This window comes from Equus quagga, chromosome 10 (assembly GCF_021613505.1).
Source record: "Equus quagga isolate Etosha38 chromosome 10, UCLA_HA_Equagga_1.0, whole genome shotgun sequence".
NCBI classification, from domain to species: domain Eukaryota; kingdom Metazoa; phylum Chordata; class Mammalia; order Perissodactyla; family Equidae; genus Equus; species Equus quagga.
In genome coordinates this window covers 58,415,452-58,438,725 of record NC_060276.1, presented here as the reverse complement: position 1 = coordinate 58,438,725, position 23,274 = coordinate 58,415,452, and the positions used below count along the sequence as shown (strand labels likewise).

Below are 23,274 nucleotides of genomic sequence, written 5' to 3'. Positions count from 1 at the left end.
TCCCTAGGATTTTCTACAAAGCCAATCACGTCTCTTTTATTTCCTTTTTTTGCATTATTGCTCTGGCTAGAACTGGTAGTACTATGTTGAATAAAGGTGGCCAGAGTGGACATTTTCTTTTGTTCCTGATCTAGGGGGGAAAGCATTCTATTCACCATTAAGTATAATGTTAGCTGTAGGTTTTGGGCACTTGTGGGTTTCTTTTTAGGGAAGTATTTTAATGATGAACTCAATTTCATTAATGGTTATAGGGCTATTCAAGTAACCTATTTCTTATTGGGTGAGTCGTGATAGTTTGCACTTTTTGAGGAATTGACCCATTTCATTTAAATTGTCAAATTTGTGCATTTAGAGGTGTCTGTGGTATTGTCTTATTATCCTTTTCATGTCTGCAATGTCTGTAGTGATATCCTCTATTTCATTCCTGATATTAGTAATTTGTGTCTTCTCTTTTTTTTTACTTTGCTCATTTTGCTAGATATTTGTCAAGTTTACTGATCTTTTCAATGAGCCCACTTATTTTTTAACTTTTTAACTAATTAATTTTTTTTAAAGATTGGCACCTGAGCTAACAACTGTTGCCAATCTTCTTTTGTTTTTTTCCTGCTTTTTCTCCCCAAATCCCCCAAGTACATAGTTGCATATTTAAGTTGTGTGTCCTTCTAGTTGTGGTATGTGGGACGCTGCCTCAATGTGGCCTAATGAGCAGTGCCTTGTCCGCGCCCAGGATCAGAATCGGCGAAACCCTGGGCCGCCAAAGCAGAGCACGCGAACTTAACCACTCGGCCACGGGGCCAGCCCCTAATCTATTTTTTATTTTTATTTTTTTACCTTTTGACCCCTTTCGCTCATTTCTCCCACCCCCCCCAACCCTCTGCCTCTGGTAACCACCAATCTGTTTTCCAGATTAATTAGTTAAAAAAAAAACTTAATAGACTCTTTTTTTGACTAGTTTTAGGTTTACAGAAAAAAATTCTGTGAAAAACACAGAGTTGCCCATATACCTCTCACTCGCCAGTCAATTTCCTCTGTTTTTAACATCTTTCTAAAATTAATGTGGTGCATTTGTTACAATTGATGAACTAATACTGGTAGATTATTAAGTAAAGTCCAGAGTTTACATTATGTTACAGAATGTTGTACATTCTATACACTTTAGCAAATATATAATGGCTTGTATTCACCATTACAGTATCATACAGAATAGTAATTTCACTGCTCTAAAAATCTCCTGTGTTCCACCTGTTCCTCTCTCTCTCCTCCCCACAAGTCCCTGGAAACCAGTGATCTTACTGTCTCTCTATATTTTTGCCTTTTCTAGAATATCATATACTTGGTATCATACAGTATGTAGCCTTTTCAGATTGGCTTCTTTCACTCAGTAACATGCATTTAAGTTTCTTCCATATCTTTTCATAACTTGACAGCTCATTTCATTTTATCGCTGAATAATATTCCATTGTCTGGGTGTACCACAGTTTGTCTATTCATCTACTGAAGGACATTTTGGTTGCTTCTAATTTTTTGCAATTATGAAAAAACTTGCTGTAAACATTTTTGTGCAAGTTTTTGCGTGGACATAAGTTTTCAACTCATTTGGGTAAATACCAAGCAGCACAGCTACTGGATCATATGTTAAGAGTATGTTTAGTTTTCTAAGAAACTGCCAAAATGTCTTGCAAAGTATCTGCACCATTTTGCATTCCCACCAGCAATGAATGAGAGTACCTGTTGCTCCAAATCCTCACCAGCATTTGGTGTTGTCAGTGTTTTGGATTTTGGTCATTCTAATAGGTTTGTAGTAGTATTTCATTGTTGTTTTAATTTGCAATTCCCTAATGACACATGGTATTGAGCATCTTTTCATATGCTTATTTGTCATCTGCATATATTCTTTGGTGAGGTGTCTGTTCAGCTCTTTGCCTATTTTAAATTAGGTTGCTTGTTTTCTTATTGCTGAGTTTTAAGAACTCCACAATATTTTGTATATTGTTGAATATTGTTGAGTTCTTTGTATATTTTGGATTACAGTCCTTTATCTGATATGTGTTTTGCAAAGAATTTCTCCCAGTTTGTGGCTTGTCTTTTCAGTCTCTTAAGATTGTCTTTTGCAAATCAGAAGTTTTATATTTTAATGAAGTCCAACTTATCAGTTTTTTGCTTTTATGGATCATGCTTTTGGTTTTGTATCTAAGAAGCCAACAGTAAACCCAAGGTCACCTAGATTTTCTCCTATGTTATCTTTAGGAGTTTTATAGTTTTGCATTTTACATTTATGTCTATGATCCATTTTGAGTTAATTTTTGTGAAGGATGAAAGGTCTATGTCTAGATTAATTTTTTTGCATCTGGATGTTCAGTTGATCCGGCGCCATTTAAAAAGACTATCCTTTTTCCATTCAATTATCATAGTGCCTTTGTCAAAGATCAGTTGACTATATTCATGTGGGTCTATTTCTGGGCTCCCTATTTTGTTTTACTGATCTATTTTGTCTATTCGTTCATCAATACCACACTGTCTTGATTAGTGTAGCTTTACAGTAAGTTTTGAAGTTGAGTTGCATCAGTCCTCTGACTTTATTCTTTTCTTTTGATATTGTTTTGGCTATTCTGCTTCTTTTTCCATTCCATATAAACTTTAGAATCAATTTATTGATATCCACAAAATAACTTGGGATTTTGAATGAGATTGCATTAAATCTATACATCAAGTTGGGAAGAATTGACATCTTGAAAATATTGAATCTTTCTATCCATGTACATGGACAATCTCTCCATTTATTTAAATCTTCTTTCATCAGAGTTTTATAGCCTTCCTCCTATAAATCTTGTACCTATTTTGTTAGATTTATATCTAAGTATTTTATTTTTGGGGTGTTAATGGAAATGGTACTTTTTTCAATTTCACTGATTTTTCTCATACCTTTATTATTCTTTCATTTTCTTTGTGTTTACCTTGTTCCTCTTTTTCTAGTTTCTTGAGATGACAGTTTAGATTTTTGATTTGAGATTTCCCTCTTTGCTAATGTATGATTTAGTACAGTTATGTGTCACTTAACAATGGGGATACATTCCAAGAAATGTGCCATTAGGTGAGTTTGTCATTGTGTGAACATTATAGAGTGTACTTACACAAAGCTAGATGGTATAGCCTACTACACACCTAGGCTATACAGTACTAATATTATGGGACCACAGTCATAAATGTGGTCCATTGTTGACCAAAACATCATTATGCAGCACATGACTACTATAAATTTCCCCCTCAACACCACTTTAGCTGCATCCCACAAATTTTGATATGTTGCATTTTCTTATTTTCATGCAGTTCAATGTATTTTTACCTTCACTACTCTCTAATGTTCTTCCTTTATTTATATAGATCCAAGTTTTTGACCTATATCATTTACCTTCCCTCTGAAGAACTTCTTTTAACATTTCTTGCAAGGCAGTTTTACTGGCAACAAATATCCTCAATATTTGTTTGTGTGAAAAAGTTTTTATTTCTACTTTACTTTTGAAGAATAATTTCACAGAATACAAAATTCTAAGTGGGTGGAGTTTTTTTCTTGCAAGACTTTAAATATTTCACTCCACTCTCGTCTTCCCTGCATGTTTTCTGAGGAGAAGTCAGATATAACTTTTAACTTTGTTTCTTTATAGGTAAGATTTTTTTCCCTCTGGATTCTTTCAAGATTTTTTTCTTTATCTTTGATTTTCTGTTTTCTCCAGTTTGAATATGATATGCCTAGTTATATTCTGTGGGGCTTTTTTCTTTTTTGGCACTTATCTTGCTTGGTGTTCTGTAAGTTTCCTGGATCTGTGGTTTGGTGTATAACATTAACTTAAGGGAAATTCCCAGCCATTATTGCTTCAAATATTTCTATTTCTTTTTCCTCCTTCTGGTATTGCCATTATGCATATGCTATGCATTTTGTGGTTGTCCCACACTTCTTGGATATTCTGTTCTGTTGAGGTCTTTTTTTTTCTCTTTGCTTTTTGTTTTTGGAAGTTTCTACTGACATATCCCTAAGCTCACAGATTCTTTCCACAGCCATGTCCAGTCTACCAATGAGCCAACCAAGGGCATTATTCATTTCTGCTACAGTGTTTTTTATCTCCAACATTTCTTTTTTAATTAAAAGTTTTATTTCTCTACTTACATTACTCATCTGTTTTTGCATGTTGTCTACTTTTTACACTAGAGTTCTAGCATATCAATCATAGTCATTTTAAATTCTGGGTCTGTTAATTCTAATATCCTTGACATATCTGAGTCTTGTTCAGATGCTTGCTCTGCTTCTTCAAACTGTGGAGTGTTTTTGCTTTTGTTTTGCCTTTTAATATACTTTATAATTTTTGGTTAAAAGTCAAACAGGATGTACTAGGTAAAGGGAGCTCTGGTAAATAGGCCTTTAGTTTGTGGTGGTGAAGTATGGCGTGGGGAAACATTCTATAGTCCCATGATTCGGTCTCAGTATGTTAGTGAATCTGTGTACCTGGCCTGTGAATTTCACAAGTGCTTCTCAGTCCTTTCCACCACCTTTAGGTATGACATAATGGCTAGGGGAGCTAAAGGTGGGTATTTCCCCTCATCCATGTTGGTTAGGCTCTGATAAGTCCCCAGCAAGTTAGCCTCTGGTAAAATAGTTTTTCTTTAGTGCAGCCCTTGTCAAGAAGAACAGAACGCTCTGGTGTATTTTAAAATAGGTACTTTTCTCCTGCCCTTGCCAAGCATGAGGGAATTTTTATCCCATGTTCATAGTAAGAAGCTGGTAGAGCTTCTGTAGGTAAAACTCACAAGTATGGGGTTTCCCTTATGAATGGGCCCCCTGGAGTTTTTAACTCTCAGACTTGTCCACACTGAGCCTCCGGCAATTTGTCAATTATAGCTTAGGTTTTCCTACCCCACTACAGATTCCCACAGAGATTTCTTTTCCGGTAAGTTGTGATTCTCTGTGTTTGCCTGCCTATTTCTCCAATTTTGGGGACAGTGGTTTGCTCTCTACCTCATTTATCTGGCAGACCTAAGAAGAGTTACTGATTTTTCAGTTTGTTCAGCTTTTTGGTTGTTGTTAGGGCAAAGTGACAGCTCCAAGCTCCTTAAATGTCAGAGTGGAAACTGAGAATCCAATGTATTTTTTAATTTCCGTTGCGATTTCCTCTTTGACCTGTGGATTACTGTGTAACTTCCAAGCATTAGAGATTTTTCTGTTATCTTTTTGTTATTGACTTCTACTTTGGTTCAATTGTGGTCAGGAACATATGCTGTATGATATCGATTTTTTCAATTGATATGTGTTCCATGGGTACTTGAAAAGAATGTGTATGCTACGGTTGGTTGACTGTGTGTTTTATAAATGTCCATTCGATTCTGTTGATTAAGGGTGGTTTTTTTGACATACAAAAAGCTGTGTATAATTAATGTATGCGACTTGAGGAGTTTGGAGATAACCATATAACTGTAAAACCATTACCTACCCCATCTATGCCATAAACCTATCCATCACCTCCAAAAGTTTCATCCTATCCTCTTATTTACTATTATTATTATTACTGTTATTATTACTTTGTGATGAGAACACTTAACAAGATTTACTCTCTTAGAAAATTTTTAAGTATATAATATTGTTGACTTTAGGCACTGGGCTGTGCAGTAGATCTCTAGGACTTATTCATCTTGTGTTAGCTGAAACGTTGTACACTTTGACTAATAGCTCCTCATTTTCCCCTCCCCCATCTCTTGGCAACCACCATTCCATTCGCCGCTCCAATTAATTTAACTATTTAGATTCATCATATTAGTGTTATTATGTAGTATTTGTCCTTCTGTGCCTGATTTATTTCACTTAGCATAACATCCTCCAGGTTCATCCATGTTGTCGCAAATAGCAGGATTTCCTTCTTTTGAAGGCTGAATAATATTCCATTGTATGTATATACCACATATTCTTTATTTGTTCATCTGTTGATGGACATTTAGGTTGCTTCCATGTATTGGGTATTGTGAATAATGCTGCGATGAACACGGAAGTGCACATATCTCTTCCAGATAGTGATTTAATCCTCTTTGGGTATATACCCAGAGGAGAGATTGCTGGATTGTAGTTCTAACTTTAGTTTTTTGAGGAACCTCCATATGGTTTTCCATAGTGACTGCACCAATTACCATCCTCATCAACAATATACAAGGGTTCCCCTTTCTCCACATCCTCTCCAACATTTATTATCTTTTATTTTATTGATAATAGTCATCCTAACAGGTGTGAGGTGATATCTCAACATGGTTTTGATTTCTATTTCCCTGATGATTAGTGATGTTGAGCACCTTTTCATACGCTTTTTGGCCATTTGTATGTCTTTCCTCGAAATACGTCTATTCAGTTCGTATGCTCATTTTTAAATCAGTTTGTTTGTTTGTTTATTGTTGAGTTGCAGGAGTTTCTTATATAGTGTGGATATTAGCTTTTTATCAGATAAATGATTGGCAAATATTTTCTCCAATTCTGTAGGTTGCCTTTTAATTTTGTTGATTATTTCCTTTGCTGTGCAGAAGCTTTTAGTTTGGCTTAATCCCGCTTGTCTATTTTTGTTTTTGTTGCCTGTGCTTTGATGTCATATTTGATGTCAAGAAATCATTGCCAAGGACAATGTGCAGAATCTTTTCTTCTAGAAGTTTTATGATTTCAGGTCTTATGTTTAAGTCTTTAACCAGTTTTGTGTTGATTTTTTGTATCGTATAAGATAAGGGTCCAATTTCATTCTTCTGCATCTGGACATTCAGTTTTTCCAACATTTATTGAAGAGACCATCCTTTCTCCGTTGTGTATTCTTGGCACCCTTGTCAAAGATCAGTTGACAGTATAAGCGTGGGTTTATTTCTGAGCCCTCTATTCTGTCCCATGATTGAAAGCATTTTTGAGTTCTTCTATATCATTGATGATTTTCTGTGTAATAATTCTATCACTTTTTGAGAAAAAGGTGATGAAATCTCCAAATATAATTTTGGATTTGCCTATTTCTCCTTTCAGTTTTATCAGTTGTTACTACACATATTTTGCAGCTTTGTCATTTGGTGCATATATATTTAGGATTCCAAGGTCTCTTTGGTGGATTAACCCTTTTATTATGTGTAATATCTCTCTTTGTCCCTGGTAATCTTCTTTGCTCTGAATTCTGCTTTGGAGCAGGATATGGTAATAATAAAATGAAACAATATTCCAAACTGCTTTTCGTTTAAATTTATATTACTACATATTTGTATTCTGTGTATGCTATACATAGAGGGTACACCTTTCTGTTAGAGATTCATTCACCTGATATTAATATACTCACTTCTGCTTTCTTTTGATTCATGCTTGCATGCTATGCATTTTTTATCCTTTTAATTTCAATCTACATATATCAGTATATTTTAATTTCTTATAGACAGCATAAACTTGGGTCATTTAAGCAAATCTAGTTTGCTAATCTCGTTTTTTTAATTGGTGAATTTAGACCATTTAAATTTAATGCAATTATTGCTATCTATGGCTTATGCATGTCATTTAACTTTTTTGCATTGTTTGTTCTTTGTGGGTTTTTTTCCTATTTCCCCCCCTTCATTCCATGGGTTATTTGAACATTTTTTAGAATTCCATTTTGATTTATGTATAGAACTTTTCCTGTATCTCTTTGTATAGGATACAGTTATATAGCTCTCGATCTATCTATCTATCTATCTATCTATCTATCACCAATCATCTATCTGTCCATCATCTGTCTTGTGAAGACTTTCACAATGTTGTGGAAGTCCAGGTTTTCTACTTGGCTTCCATTGACTCTCAATGGAGGAGGGGATTCTCTTCACTCTTGGATGAATTTGGGCTTCCAGTATCTCCACTACGTCTCCTATAACACTACCTTAATGAGGAGGGGTAAATGGTCCTCATTACATTTAAGTGGGGGTGGGGGTAGGGATGAAAAGTCCTCTACTGACATGGCAGGGGAAGGGGGGAAGAGGAATTTTTAATGCTCAGCTCTGCACTCTTTCTTCTCTGACACCACTCTGTGAGAGGTTGAGGCATCTAGTTGTAGCCTGGTAAGGGAACAAGTCTAGGCAGTCCACGTGGCCTTTTCTGGTAGGGGTGGGGATGTGGCTACAGTTTTTTTCTGTGGTGTCTAGCTAGAGTAGAGAGGTTATTGTCTACATGTTTTCTGTCTCGCTAAGCTGCCCTTTTCCTTGTTCTCTGGCTAGAGAGAATAGACTTTTCTTGGGTCGTTTTGGTTGCACTCATTGATGTTTCTGGGTTGTTAGCCTCTCCAATATCCAATCTGGGGTATATGAGACAAAAAAAAAATTCAAGGAACTCACCACTGTGTCATTCCTTAGGTCACGTGGTCCCTAGCAGATATGACTTCTTTCTACCCTTCACAGTCTTATGTTTGTTTTACATATAATGTCCAGGGATTGTAGTTATACTTAGTGGGGAAAATTATGTCTACTCCATCTTTTTGGAAGCAGCAGTCTAAAACCAATTTTATTCTCAGCTTTCTCATGCAATTTTCAAAAAGCTCATTTTATATGACTAATGTTTGTAAACTTTATAGCTTTGCCATGCCAGTCTACACAGTAGAATTGTCATGCCAATCTACAAAGTGCAAGAACAATTCTTAAAACCTGTGTACTGTCTTTTAGTCCAGAAAGCCATTCAATAGCATTTCATAATTTCAGGTCTAAATTTGATGATGGTACCCTTTTTTTGTATACCAAGTTGAATTTCTCCTATGCAACAAGGCCCACATAAATACAAAGCCACCTTAGATAATCTCTAATGTAAATAAAAACATGAATGACATTAACTTTATACTTGGTAAGATTTTGCAAAAAAAAGTGCAGAGCAAAACAGAAAAACTATTCACTTAGTTCAAGAAGACTAATTCTTCTTTATATTTGTTAGAGGGCATTTCCTTTTCAAATTCAGGAAATATAATACCTTGGATGTATTTAGCATTCAATGCTAAATGTGAAGCCTGAAACACATGGATTGTTTTGGTAGAATCCCAAGTGGAAATTACCCAGTAGAAAAGAAAAATATTAGTGGATATCAATTTTCCTAGCTTTTCTAACTTCCTCCATAGGAAAAATACTAGTTTAAAGAGCATAGCTCCATTTCAATTTCCCATTACATGTTCTCACTGAGAATGAACTGCTAGACTTCAGAAAAAGTAAAGAACTGCAACTTCTTACTAAAGCTCCATTAAATTTTCATGGACTTTCTCTATTTCCTATCTGTGAATACTGATGCTTATCAAATTCTAAATGCAGAAGCTTCTCTTTTACAATAATCCCAGCTACTGATGCTTGTGAAAATGATGGTACAGGCAGAAGGAAGAAGATACCAGTTTCCTGAGGATGCTTCTTGCTTCTTTTGGGTCATAAAAGTTTTGGAAGAGAGAAGAAAATGGAAAGCAGAAACCAATTTCTACTTATTTTTGACTCCTTTTGCATCCTTCTTTGGAGAAATGAGTGACTGTTGAATGTACAATGATGAAGGTAAAATAATATATTGTGTAAACATTCAGGTCATGTGAGTTTTTATTGCATGCTAGGGCTAAAATAGTTCTTCTTTGGCCATTCCTCAAAACTGGAAGGCACTGAGAAAATTATTCAATATGCAAACATAACTAGTCTAACCTTCCATTCAATGTTAAAGTCCTTTCTTCAACATTCTAAGTGGATGGCTATTTAGTCTTTGCATGAAAACTTCAACAATGTGGAACATACTACTTTGCAAGCTTCCCAAGTCCAGTTTCTGGAGAATTTTTTTCAAAATGTTCTTCCTTAAACTGAACCAATATCTATTGTCCTATTAATTCTAAGCATTGGTTCCAGTTCTTCACACTGGATCCATCTGATCTCAAACACCCTCTTCCACATCCCAGCTATCAATTATGTAAAGAGCATTTTTCCTCTGTTTCATATTAAACATCCCTACTTTTGAAATATACTATTTTTAACCCATTTTATATGACCCATGGGCAAGTTATTTTATCACTCTGGGCCTCAGATTTCCTTTCCGACAAAACTGCAAAATGAAGGAACTGGTTTCTAAATCTTTTGTCTCCTGTATAATCTTTGTCCCTCAGGATGCTCATACGTCTATAGAATAATACTGTATCTTTTCAACCAGAACTCTTATGTATTGATGGCACAAATATAATGGCTATTAAAAATGAGGACTCTCAGGATCTGTAAGCTTCTAAGAATACTTCTATTAAAATAATATAAAAAAATATTCCAAACTGCTGTTAGTTTAAATTTATATTATTCTTCATTTGTATCTGTGTATGCTATACGTAGAGACCACACTTTTCTGTTAGATATTCATTCGTTCATTACAAAAATATTACTGCACATCAGCTATGTACCAAGCACAGTTCTAGTGTGGGGGATACAGTAGGGAACAAGCAGGCATGATCTATGTCCTCATGGGACATAAACTCAGAATCTTGTAGAGGTATAGACAATAAATGAATAGACAAGAAAATAAAAATTACAAAATTTGACCTAATATTTTGAAGGGAAAGAATCAGTTAGAATATTTAGCCACAATGACATAGTGTAGTGACATGACGTCTTTTCCAAATTTACCTGATCATAAGAATTATTGGGTGAAAGGAAACATACAGATTCCCAGGTTCTTCCCTGAAAATCCTGATTTATTACATCTGGGATGGGGTGATCTATATTTTTAAGAAGTATGCAAGATAATTCTTATGACAAAGCATACACAGGGGAAGTGGAAATATAAACAATGTTAGACTGGTGATAAAGAGATCTGGCCTCTAGTCACTGGCTGTGTGACTTTGAGTAAGCCATTCTCTTACTTATTCCCATTCTTATTATATAAAATAACAGCATAGAATTCAATCTCAACGTGCCTGCCAGCTTTGAGTCAATGTCCATTGGAGATAATACAGAGTTTACTATTATTTGTATTGCACACACATTGGGAGCGGAGGGTTATACCAAACGCAAAAAGCAAGATAAAAGCAGTATAAGTGAAAAGCACTCTTCTATTTAAAGACATTTCAAATCTAGTCATACTCCTTGGAAATTAAATATAAACTAAATGCAAAAACATACATCTGTTTTCTGTGAAATTTATTTAAGCCTTTCAAAACATATTTCAAACATCCAAACGTGTTGTTTATATAAATATCTGACCACACAAGGGTACGTTTTGACATATGTCCACTATAACCCAAACACAGAAGGAAAGGGTAGGCATTAAGCTGAATTGTAGAGAGATAGGGAAGGGAACTAACTTATATTGAGGACTTATGGTGCATTACACTTATTATCCACATATATTATCTCAAAATAATCCTCTGCTGTATTATCTTCATTTACTGTTAACTGAAGCACAGAGACATGAAAAATTTGACCATGCTAAATTGCAAGATCCTTAGGAGAACTGTGTTTTTTCCATGACACCTAGAAGCATTCTGCCACATAGTAGGTGTTCAGTTTGCCTTTTATGAATGAATAAGTCAATAAATTATAAGCACTAACCAGAGAATGACATTCCAAGTTAAAGAGATATAGGCACATAATAATATTCAATAAGGTTAAGGGAAAAACATGCCAAGTTTGCTTCCTAGACTTTTCAGAAGTATAAGATATAACAATAAAACATGAATCTAAAATTTCCAAATTATACCACAAGTAATGGTTAACTAGATGTCCTGAGGCAAAGTGCATTTTGGTGATCAATAACTAGAAGGTCTATTAGATTTAAAATATCTATATAGTTTCTCCTGAAACATCAAGAATATATTTATGTAGCAAATATATTCTTCTTTGGAGTTAATCTACCAAATATTACATAGGAGGTCCTCTTACAACACATCACCTTTTCAAATTGTCTCTCTGACTTTGGCATGCTGGCATTTTGGAAAATAACTAGAAACAAAAGGATAATAAGAAGTTCCCTATTCTTTCCTCTCGTAGAAGTTTTAACTAGCCTTAAACAAGAAGAAAATGGTAACACTTTGTCCTCTTTCTGTATGTTAGGACTTTTTATAGGGAGAGAGGGCTCTGTACACAGCAGTGACTGAGTGAGGGTCCCAAAATCAATGGCTTTGTCCATTTTTTACTGTAATTATGTCTAAAACCCCTTGGTATCGAAGAGAATCCCAGCCAGGAACTCTGTGGTTATCCTGTCTTTCATTTTGGGAGAGTATATTTTTAGGAATACCCTGTCCTGTCTCTTCTCTCCTACAGTATGGGGTCTCAAGGAGCCCCTATGGCAGTCAATGAAGTCTGAAAGCTGCTGTCATCGCACATGGTGTTTATTAGTATCCATGGCAGATTGAATACAAACAAAAGTGAAAAACTCAGTAGAAAAGTTGGAAGATAAATTTGAGGATACCCTACTGAAAGTACAGCAAAAGGACAAACATTGAAAATGGAAAGCCTAGGGTAACAGTTGTGCTCCATGTACAGAATAACCAATCCAGATTGGAGCAGATCAGAAGATTCCAGGAAAAATTCCTTCAAGATGATAAAATTTTTACACTACCAAATGTGTATGAATGTATTGAGAGGAGATATATACAACTGGAAAAGAATTTGAGGCTAAATAAACAGTAAGCATCTAGAAAATTAAGCAAGCAAACATACTAAAAATAAAAACTAAGTAAATAATGAACTTCAAGGAAATAAAATAATGTTATGCAGAAAATGGCAAATAATATTATACTACATAATTCAAATATGTAAAGCATGTACATAATCATAATAATGTTAACATTAAATATCAAATTAATCAAAATTATGAAATAACTATACCGGAAGGATAAGAAGAGACGAACTAAGCATGTAGGTGAAAGGATCAGTGAAGAGATTTTGAAAGAGATCAAAAAAAGCCTCACATTTCATAGTGGAAAATCAATCACCAATTCCTAGGACTGAAAAATCAAGAAGTAGCAATATAAACAGATATGAGAGAGATTCCTAGGTGTTCCCCAATACCTGTCTTCTCCCTCTTCCAGAATAATAGAAAATTTAGCTGGGCACATGGCTGACCACAACATCACCATGTTTGTAGCTTCCCTTGCAGTTAGGTATGACCACGTGACTGATCTTTTGCCAACAGAATATTAGTGAATGTGTCTTGTGGCAGTTTCTTGGGATCCCATTTAGAAGATAGCTGGTGCAGACGCTTTGCCCTTTCTTTCTCCCCCCTCTCTGTCATGCTGCCTAGACCATAAATGCCATTATTCTAGACCTTGAAGACAAGGTCTACATCATAGAGATGGAAGAATGGAAGGTGGAAGGCACCAGAGTCTCTGAGAACCTACAGAGCAGAATAGCCATGCCAGCTTTAAGTTACGTATCCTTGGACTTGTACATGGTATTGAAATATCTTGTCTAAGCCGCTGTTGAGTCTTTTTGTTATTCACAGCCTAACAATTTTAATTAGTTCAGCACATTATTCATAGATGGAGGTAAATACCAAAGGAATTGTCTAAAGGAGTGGAAAGTGGTTGACTGGCTATTGGGAAATGGTAGGAGGGGAGGAGTGAGGAATGTTGGTTTTGCAGCAAGTTCTACAGAACTTGACTCCCTAAGCTACGTGCATGTATAACTTTGATTTTAAAAAACAAACGACAGTGACAACAAAACACATGCTCTGCATTTCCCTATTCCTGGCTTTTGCTTAGGCTCCTCATACCATGATCTCACTCCAGTTCCTCTTTAGTCATTTGTATTCTTGTGTCATCCCTCTTGCTAGACTCCAAGATCCCTAAAAATAGAAAGTGTCTAACGCATTTCTATTTCCTTGTTAGTATATATGGGACATAGCATGTTCAGTAAATACAGGATTTAATTTGATTTCCCATCTATATCCTAACAAAATTAAAAGGAAGGATGTGAACAGGACAGTATTTATTTTGAGAAATTTTTGCTTTATGAATTCTCTCTATACTTCTCCCCCTTTCTTCATGTAATGTATGAGAAAATACTTTATTTCTTCCTCTAGAAGAGTTCTGTGTTTTTGGTCACTAGTTCTTTAACAGTACTTCCTTCTTGATCTTCTGGGATAATCTTCCAGTGTGAGCTGAGGCCTACTCATACTTGCTCATAAGAGCCAACTTTAGCATCACTTCTGAACTCCACATTGAACGACCCATGGAGTCAGCCATGATGGGATCTTTACACCACAGAAATCAACACATGCTGTAAATCGGGACTTTTTCCTCCCTTAAAGAGCTGATTGCTAAATAGTTACCAGCATACCACTGCCACTATCTAAATCTTATATCAACATCTTTCAATTGGAATGTAAATTATTGTTCCCATGACTGATTAATGTAATTTTTCAATCTAACATTCATTACATATGTGAGATATTTTTCAGATCATCTAATTTTTTAAAGTGTTACTGAGCTATATTTAACATACCATACAGATGATTCACTCATTGATTACGTACAATGAAAAGGTTTTTAATATATCCACAACTGTGCAACAATCACTACTGTCTAATTCCAGAACATTTTCATCATGCCAAAAAGAAACGCTATACCTATTAGCAGTCACTTCTCATTCCTCCCTACCCCCAGCCCCTGGCAACCACTAATCTACTTTCTGTCTCTATAGATGTGCTTATTCTGGACACTTTATATAAATGGAATCATAAATCATATGTGATCTTATGTGACAGGTTTCTTTCACTTGGCAAGATGTTTTCAAAGATTCATCTATTTTGTAGCAAGTTTCAGCATTTCATTTCTTTATATGGCTCTATAATATTCTAACATATGCATATATCCCAATTTGTGTATCCCTTCACTTGATGGACATCTGGGTTTTTCCACTTTTTGGCTTTTAGGAATAATGCTGTTATGAACATCCATGTATAAGTTTTTGAGTGTACATAAATTTCATTTCTTTTGGGTATACACCTAAGAGTGGAATTGCTGGGTCATAATGATAACTCTGTGTTGAAAGTTTTGAGGATTGTTTTCCAAAGTGGCTAAAACACTTTGCATTCTCACCAGAAATGTATAACGGTTATAATTTCTCCACATCCCGGCTGACACTTGTTATTATCTGTCTTTTAGATTACAGCCATCATAGTGGGTGTTAAGTGGCATCTCATTGTGGTTTTGATTTCCATAATGACAAATGATGTTGAGCATCTTTTTGTGTGTTTATTGGCCATTTGCATATCCTCTTTGGATAAATGTCTATTCAAATCCTTTGCCCATTTTTAAATTGCATTATTTGCCTTTTTATTATTGAGATGTAAGAGTTCTTTACATATTCTAGATACACGTTCCTTATCAGATATATGATTTGAGCATATTTCCTCCCATTCTGTGGTTATCTTTTTCACTTTATTAATGGTATTGCTTACAGCACCTCACACAATTTTTTGAAAACTTCCATTTATGACACTCATCAACCACAGCATGAAAATTATTGAAAATATCTTACCCGAACTATTTCACAGTCAACATTTAATTCAGTTGCAACTGCTTCAATTTTCTCTCTACAGACAGAGCCAAGGCTAGTCATACCATTGTCCCAGTACTTCTTAAGGGTGGCTAAGTCTCGGTCACTGAACTGAGTGCGGTCTTGCAGCTGTAAAACACATTTTAAAAAGTTAGAATAATCAAAGGAGAGAATATTACAGAGAGGGTCATCAGGGTGAGAAGTGCTAGGTTACTTTCAACACATAACAGTAGCTAAATTAATTTCACTATTCTTACTCCATGTTCCCTGATTCTGAAATGGGCATTTTCATGGCATTTATTTCTATAATATGAAAGTGTGCTAGAATAAAGTGTGTAAAAAAAGTTAACTGATGGCAATTAAGCAATGCTGATTTTAGATGGTTGTAAGCACAAATAATACATCTCATTGTAGAAAATACAGATAAATTTTAAAAAGAAGAGAATCTAAATCACCCACACTTCTGGAAATAACACTTGTTAGCTTTCTAATGCATGTTTTTTTCAAACTTCTTTCTATGATACACATATTCACATTCACACTACATACATTTACAAAATAGCAGAGTCAAGATCACAGCACTGTGCTGCATTTTGATAAGTTAATCTATATTTTCCATTCATAGGTCTCCAACTAATGTTATAATTAATTAAAAAGGTAAATAAGAGAAATGTAAAAAGATAATGTAGCCCTAAAAGAACAATTGATATTTATGGCTTCAGAAAGTCTTATAATAAGCCTATCCTTTTTGCTCTTAGGGTTTTTTTTTTTTTACCCAATAAGCTACAAACTTTATATATTCTTTTAAGTCAATGAATCCCGGAGGCATCTTTAGGAAGTAAATTAGAAGTATGACAGATTTTGCTAATAAGGAATCAGTAAAAGAAGGATCAAAAGACTCATACAACAGGGCAGAGAGGGTCTATGACAGAGCTAGAAATAGAAATATATCTGATTTTTTCCAGTAGCTTTATCTCTATGATGTGTCCGATTATTTCAAGGGGTGGTAAAAAATCTAAAAATGAACTTTAATTAAAATATATATCCGGCAAAGCCCCATATGTTTATGTGTTTGTGGTGAGAAAGAGCAAAAGTGAGAGATCAAGAGAGTGAGAGAGAAAGAGACAGCCAGTGAGTGTGAGTGAGTTGAGGACAAATGTTGCAAATTGTAGCATTAAGTATGAGCTTCTGTTGCTGCCTTCTGCCTAAGAAGATATGGTCTTGTCTCACACTGAGGCTAGATGTCAAATCCTTACTAGACATACATTGCTTTCAACATTTCCTTTCTAACTGAAATTTAAAATGGAAACTTCTCCTAAATCAGATTTGGGGTAACAATGGAAAATAATGTATACAACACATAAAACATGACTTAAATAAAGAGTTTTCATAGCTAAAACCGATATACTACTAAACAACAGGTGCAAATTTGTTTTAAAGCTACAACCTTTTAACATGGAATTTTAGCTATGGGAGGAAAAGCAGTATATGAATTCTCAGTTTACTACCAAGAGAGTAAAGTTAGATTGCATAATTAATGTGTGTTGCTTCATAAGAAATACAGTAGTTTGTGTGCATGTGTGTTAATCAGTCCCCTTATCAGCTAAATCTGTTCTCCCTTACTTCAAATAGTCTTGATGAGTAACATTTATCATGGGTACTAGTACTAAATTACAAGTTCCAAATAAATAAATCAAAACACGTCATCCAAGTCTTTTTTTTGAATCAAGTGGAACAACCCTCAAGTTATTTGCTAAATAAAAATCTCATTAGGTACCCATTCTATTTTTATTCTACAATAGTTGTGGAGCTAAAATTCTCAAAATAAAACAGAGAGCAAAATAAATGGTAGTAAGGTTCTAGGTAGATTCAAACAATCTATCATAACAGCCAGCATAACTATTCTCACATTTTTCCACTGCACCAAATTCTCCAGTGCAAGCTAACATAACATTACCGTCAGAATGGAAGGAACAATGAACACACTCAGCCAATTAATTTGTAATTCATTTAGAGGACATCCAAAGCTGATTCATCCCTTAAATTGAACGAAATAAAACCTGATTTGATTTGTTAGCAATGTGCTGGGGTCTCAACATTAGCAATGCTGAAAGCGACCTATTATGGCAATGTCTATTAAACAGAAGCTTAGAGGGGAAGAGCAGTTATTTTTAAAGCTTCTAAGAGCATATTTTAACTAAGAAAATAAATAAGGTAATAAAAATCAATTAGCATTAAAACTATGAATACTCATTTAGAGACGGGAAAAAAGATAGATACTTAAAGGAGAAGGTGACTCCTTCCCTGAGGAAGCCTGAAGTTGAAATCAGTTTTGTCTTTTGTTGGACTCTAAAGCCACTTTCACCTTACAAGGCATCCCATAACCAAAACGGCTGGCTGAAATGAGGGAGACAAATTAGGCAATTATCTTGTTGATTTTGTGAAAAAGAGAAGGATTCCAGTAACCCTGGCAATCTAGGTGAAAGCTGAGGCTTGCCCCAAGTGACCAGATAATTGTGTTGATTTCACGTGGATTATATTGCAACACAATAAACAGAAACCTTCTGGCCTCTTCACTACTTTCAAGGACATTTCCAGGAATTTAGCTCTTTGTTTTTCTTTTAAAAATAAAACTAGGTGACAAAACTCTGATGTTGGGGAGCAGAGTTCCCTGTTTTAAGTATGTATCCTAGTTAAATGTGGAACTGAGCTATACATTTATACTCAGAAGCAGCCCCACAGAAATGAGAACTATTAAAAATTTCTAACACTTCCCTCAGCTTACTCCCTCAGTTTTCCATATGCTGTGCACTACTCTACACTATCCCAGTCGTCAGTCCAGACACTAGCCTGTGCTGCAGAGATTTCAAACTTGTTTTGTGAAAGTTTGCTCATCTTTCTACTAGCTAATGGGCTCCTTAATAGCAGGGATCTTGTTTTTTAACTTTTATTTTCATTGTTTTATTTCATGCAGTTGATACAAAAAACAGTCAAACAATCAGAAAGGTATAAAGTGAGCTACAGTCTCTCCCCCTTCCCAATCCTGACACCAAAGGCAAGCATCATCAGTTGTTTCCTGAGTAACTTTCCAGGATAAAAATGCATATACATTTACAAAAAAAGTGATGATACTATAAATAATTTTTTTCACTTGCTAGTATATCTTGGAGATCTTTCTGTATTACCATATACAGATCTACTTTAGTCTTTTTAACCGCTACATTGTGCTCCATCACACAGACACTCTACAGTTTACTTATAATTATCTAATTATGGGCATTTAGGTGGTTTTCCGATTACTGCTATTAAAAACAATGCTCAAATGGACATCCTAGTACATATATCTTGCTTTATATTTGCAATTATATGTGATGGGGAATTCCTAGTCATGTGTTTTGACCACCTCCACATTGTCCAATTGGCCAGGAAGGGATTCCTGCCCTAGGGTTATGTGAATGGCCAAACAGACAACTTCCAACACTGGACAGATGAAATCAACAGTAATGTGTTACATATACTCACAGCCTGGAAGAGGAGAACACTGTATACCACACAGGGACGCGTGGGGATTCCACTTGGGACAGAGTGAACAAGCAGAGCTGTGGTATAACCCCCAAGAGTGGTGAAAACCCTGTTTCCCACAGGAAAATATGATTGGCTTGTTTGAATCATTCTGTGGGCCAGCAGGGAACTGAAGCCCGCTATTCAGGGATAAGCAGGCACTGTGCCTGAGGAGAGTTGTTTGAATATGGTACTTTATCTACAGTAACGTGATAAGACGGGGAACTTATGGTTGGACCAATATTTGAAACCCTCTTGGCTTTCCTCAGATGTCAAGACACATATATATGGGGCCTTAATTTTGGGTCTTACACCACAAAATGAAATTGGTGGGTCAAAGAGTATGCACATTTAAATTTTTTAAATACAGCTAAATTGCCCTTGGACAAGGACTGAAATGCATGATAGTCCCTATTTTCCTTTATCTTTGTCAATGTTAGGTATTATCCAAGTTTGAAATTTTTGTTAGTTTTGCAAAAAAATGGTATCTTATTGTTTTTATTTGTATTCCTGTAAGTAAGACCAAGTACTTTTATATGCTTATTGGCCTTATGATTTACTTTTCTGTGAAATGCTCATTTAAAGGATCATGCTTTTCTTTCTTCTTTATTATTTTTTTAAATTTGTATACCCCTAGTAACCAATACTGTGCTAAACATGTCAGAGAGATCTTTTTTTGTACACATATTTTTAATCACATTGAATACATTTTCTATGATTAGCAGTGCATTACCCTTTTAAATTATGTATATGATTTTTAGAAAATCTTATGCTCTACAGATATATCATTCCATTCAATTTATTTATTGATACATTCTCTGTCCTCAGTGAAAGTGTCTTCTTGTCTATAAGAGGTTGACTATGAGGTCTTCAAAAGGAATGCTCTTTTGCGACTTCTGAGTGCAAATTTAATTTGACTAATATTTTCTTCAAATTGTGGTAAAATACATACGCTATAAAACGTACCATTTTAACTACTTTTAAGTGTACAGTTCAGTAGTGTTAAGTATATTCACATTGTTCTGCAACCAATCTCCAGAAGTTTTTCATACCCATTAAACAACAACTCCCCATTTCCCCCTCTCTCCAGCCGCTGGCAATCATCATTCTACTTTTTGCTTTAAGTAGTTTGACTACTCTAGATAGCTCATGCAAGTGGAATAATACAGTATTTGTCTTTTTGTAACTGATTTGTTTCACTTAGCATAATGTCCTCAAGGTCCATCCATGTTGTAGCATGGGTCAGAATTTCCTACACTCATTTGTTCATCGATGCATCTGTCATTGCATGTCCGGATTGTTTCCACATTTTGGCTATTGTGAATATGCTGCTTTGAACACTGATGTACAGGTATCTGTTTAAATCCCTCCTTTGAATTCTTTGGGGTATGTACCTGGAAGTGGAATTGCTGGATCATATAGTAATTCTATTTTTAATTTTTTGAGGAACCATCATACTTTTTTTCATAGTGGCTGTACCATTTTACATTCCCACCGACAGTGCACAAATTTCTAATTTCTCCACATACTCACCAATATTTGTTATTTTCTGTTGTTTTTTTTTTAATAGTAGCCATCCTAATGGGTGTGAGGTGATAGCCCACTGTGGTTTTGATTTGTATTTTCCTGATGACTAGTGATGTTGGAATCTTTTCATATGCTTGCTAGCCATTTGTATATTTTCTTTGGCAAATGTCTATTCAAGTCCTTTGCCCATTTTTAAATCAGGTTGTTTTTGTTGTTGTTGAGTTGTATGAGTTCTTTATATATTCCTAATATTAACCCCTTATCAGATAAGAAATTTATCCTTTACATTCTGATAATTTCTAGTCCTTGAATTTCTGAGATATATTCCTGTGATGATTAATTTTATGTGTCAACTTGACTGGGCCATGGGGTGCTCAGACATATGGTTCATCGTTATTCTGGGTGTATCTGTAAGGGTGTTTCTGGATAATATTAACATTTGAATCAGTAGACTGAGTTAAGCAAACCACCCTCCCTAAAGTAGGTGGGCCTCATACAATCAATTAAGGACCTGAATAGAACAAAAAGGATGAGTAAGAGGGCACTCCTTCTACCTGACTGCATGAGCCAGAACATTGGTCTTTTCTGGCCTTTGGACTTGGACTGAAACATTGGCTCTTCTTGGATCTGGAGCCTGCTGTTTTTCAGACTGGATCTTGCACTATTGGCTGTCCTGGTTCTCAGGCCTTTAGACTTCGACTGGAACTACACTTTGGCGCTCCTGGGTCTCTAGCTTGCTGACTGCGGATCTTGGGACTTCTCAGCCTCCATAATCATGTGAGCCGATGTCTTATAATAAATCTCTGCCTCTGTGTGTGTGTGTGTCTCTCTCTCTATATATATATATATTCACACACACACACATACATTCATCCTATTGGTTCTGTTTCTCTTGAGAACTCTGACTAATATAAAACCTTTATAATCCCAAGGCCACTTACACTTTATTCTTGAGAACTCCCTTCAGTTTTACACCATAGGTGTCTGGGCATGCGGCATGTCGATCTTTGGTCACAGGAGTACTGTCATCCAAATCCCTGACCCAACATCCTTCTAAAGTCACCACATGTGAGAACTTACTGTCATTTTTGGTTTCATTCTTTTAAAAAGATCAATAGTCAACTCTGGAGTTTAAACTGACATTGCCCAGATGACATTTTACTTGTTACACATGCTGTTTCAATCACAATCTTCTGCTACAGGAAGGTCATACAAAAAAATATTAGGCAGAAATAATAGAAAACTTCTTTCTACTGACAAGCAGAAGTGAAACAGAAACTCATATTATCATAGCTAAGCTTAAAAACATTGAATGTAGATAATGAGACTTGTTAAGGAATTCCCTGGAAAAATTGACTCATCATCTTTGGAAAGAATCAAATAAGTGTTTTTCCTAAGCTTAGCAGGCAGCAGTCTCACTGCAAAATAAAGGAATTGCTGGTAAGCCTCTATGTACAAGAGCAAACATGCTGAAAACAAAACAAAACACATCACAACAAAATCTCACACAATAAGGTCAATGCTTCAACATGTATACAACACTTCTATTCTCCAGAAACAAAAATTAAAAGCCAAAGGCACTAGAGATTCTGATTATGATGGGCACACAGTAAGGGGCTTAGAACAGGTAACAAGTAGAGAGCTGCAATTTTCCACCTTAGTGGAAAATGGTGGGAATCTAGAAAGTCCTGGATTTTAATCTTCGCTCTATCTCTTCCTAGTGTGGGTAAGTGACTTAATCTTTGAGGCTTAGTTTCCTTATCTGAAAATGGGAATAACACTACCTACTTCATAGGATTGCTAAAAGGATTAAAAGAGAAAACTGAGATAAAAGAAATCATGCTCATAGAGGGACCCAATAAGTGTCAGTCTTCCTCTGACACCTACCCCCCACACATCCCTCTCTATGCTAAACAGGAAGAAAGTACAAAGTGCTATTGGGGAAGATAAATTTAGAAGAAGAATCACACATACCTGAAGGAATAACCTGCTACTTTAGACAGAGCAACAGTAGCTGGGCATGCTTAGAATTTGCCCCAGCTTCTTTGTGAAGGGCACCTCATCCTGCTTACTTTTTTCTTCTTTTAGAAATTTTCATTTTTCAAAACAGAAGATGTAGCTTTTATTTTTACTATTTATATTTGAATCATGGGCCCCATGGAACACAGATGTCACTTGGATGATAGCTGGCATGTGAAAAAGTCTAATTTCCTGCCTTGCCAGTATCATCATGTCACCATTCAGAAGGATTTATACATAGCTCCATTAGAAGCTCTTCTTAGGATCCCTGTGATGGTTGCTCAGGTTCACATTTGGTACTGCCAGCTACTCTAAGGAACTTTCTGCACTGACTAAATTAAATACCAGAGCCCAATACCCTGAAGCAAAGTTCTGGGGCTGAAGAGCAAACTGCTGCAGCTTCCTTCTGCAATATGGCACCTGGTTGGCTGCCCATTTCCACCACTTTTACTGCTAACTTCCTACAGTTCTTAAACACTGGCTATATTCTTCCATTATTCATTAGGTAATTGGTAAAATTAGGAAGAAGCTAGTTAAAAAATCAAAATAAGAAGCCCACATCAAAATGCGATTTCAAAGAAGTCTCTTATTTGTACAACAAAATGAGCCTATAGATGTCCTGGAACGTTCAGATCAAATAAAATAGCAGCTACTAGGACA

General features: G+C 35.5%; 1 protein-coding gene across 1 annotated transcript in view; it reads right to left on the bottom strand.

The window, feature by feature from the left end:
- Positions 1 to 23,274, bottom strand: part of HDX (highly divergent homeobox) — a 141,658-nt gene that overhangs the window by 22,020 nt on the left and 96,364 nt on the right. Inside the window, exon 5 of the mRNA XM_046673770.1 lies at positions 15,490 to 15,636. Coding sequence (XP_046529726.1) covers positions 15,490 to 15,636 — 147 coding nt within the window. The remainder of the gene's footprint in view (positions 1 to 15,489; positions 15,637 to 23,274) is intronic.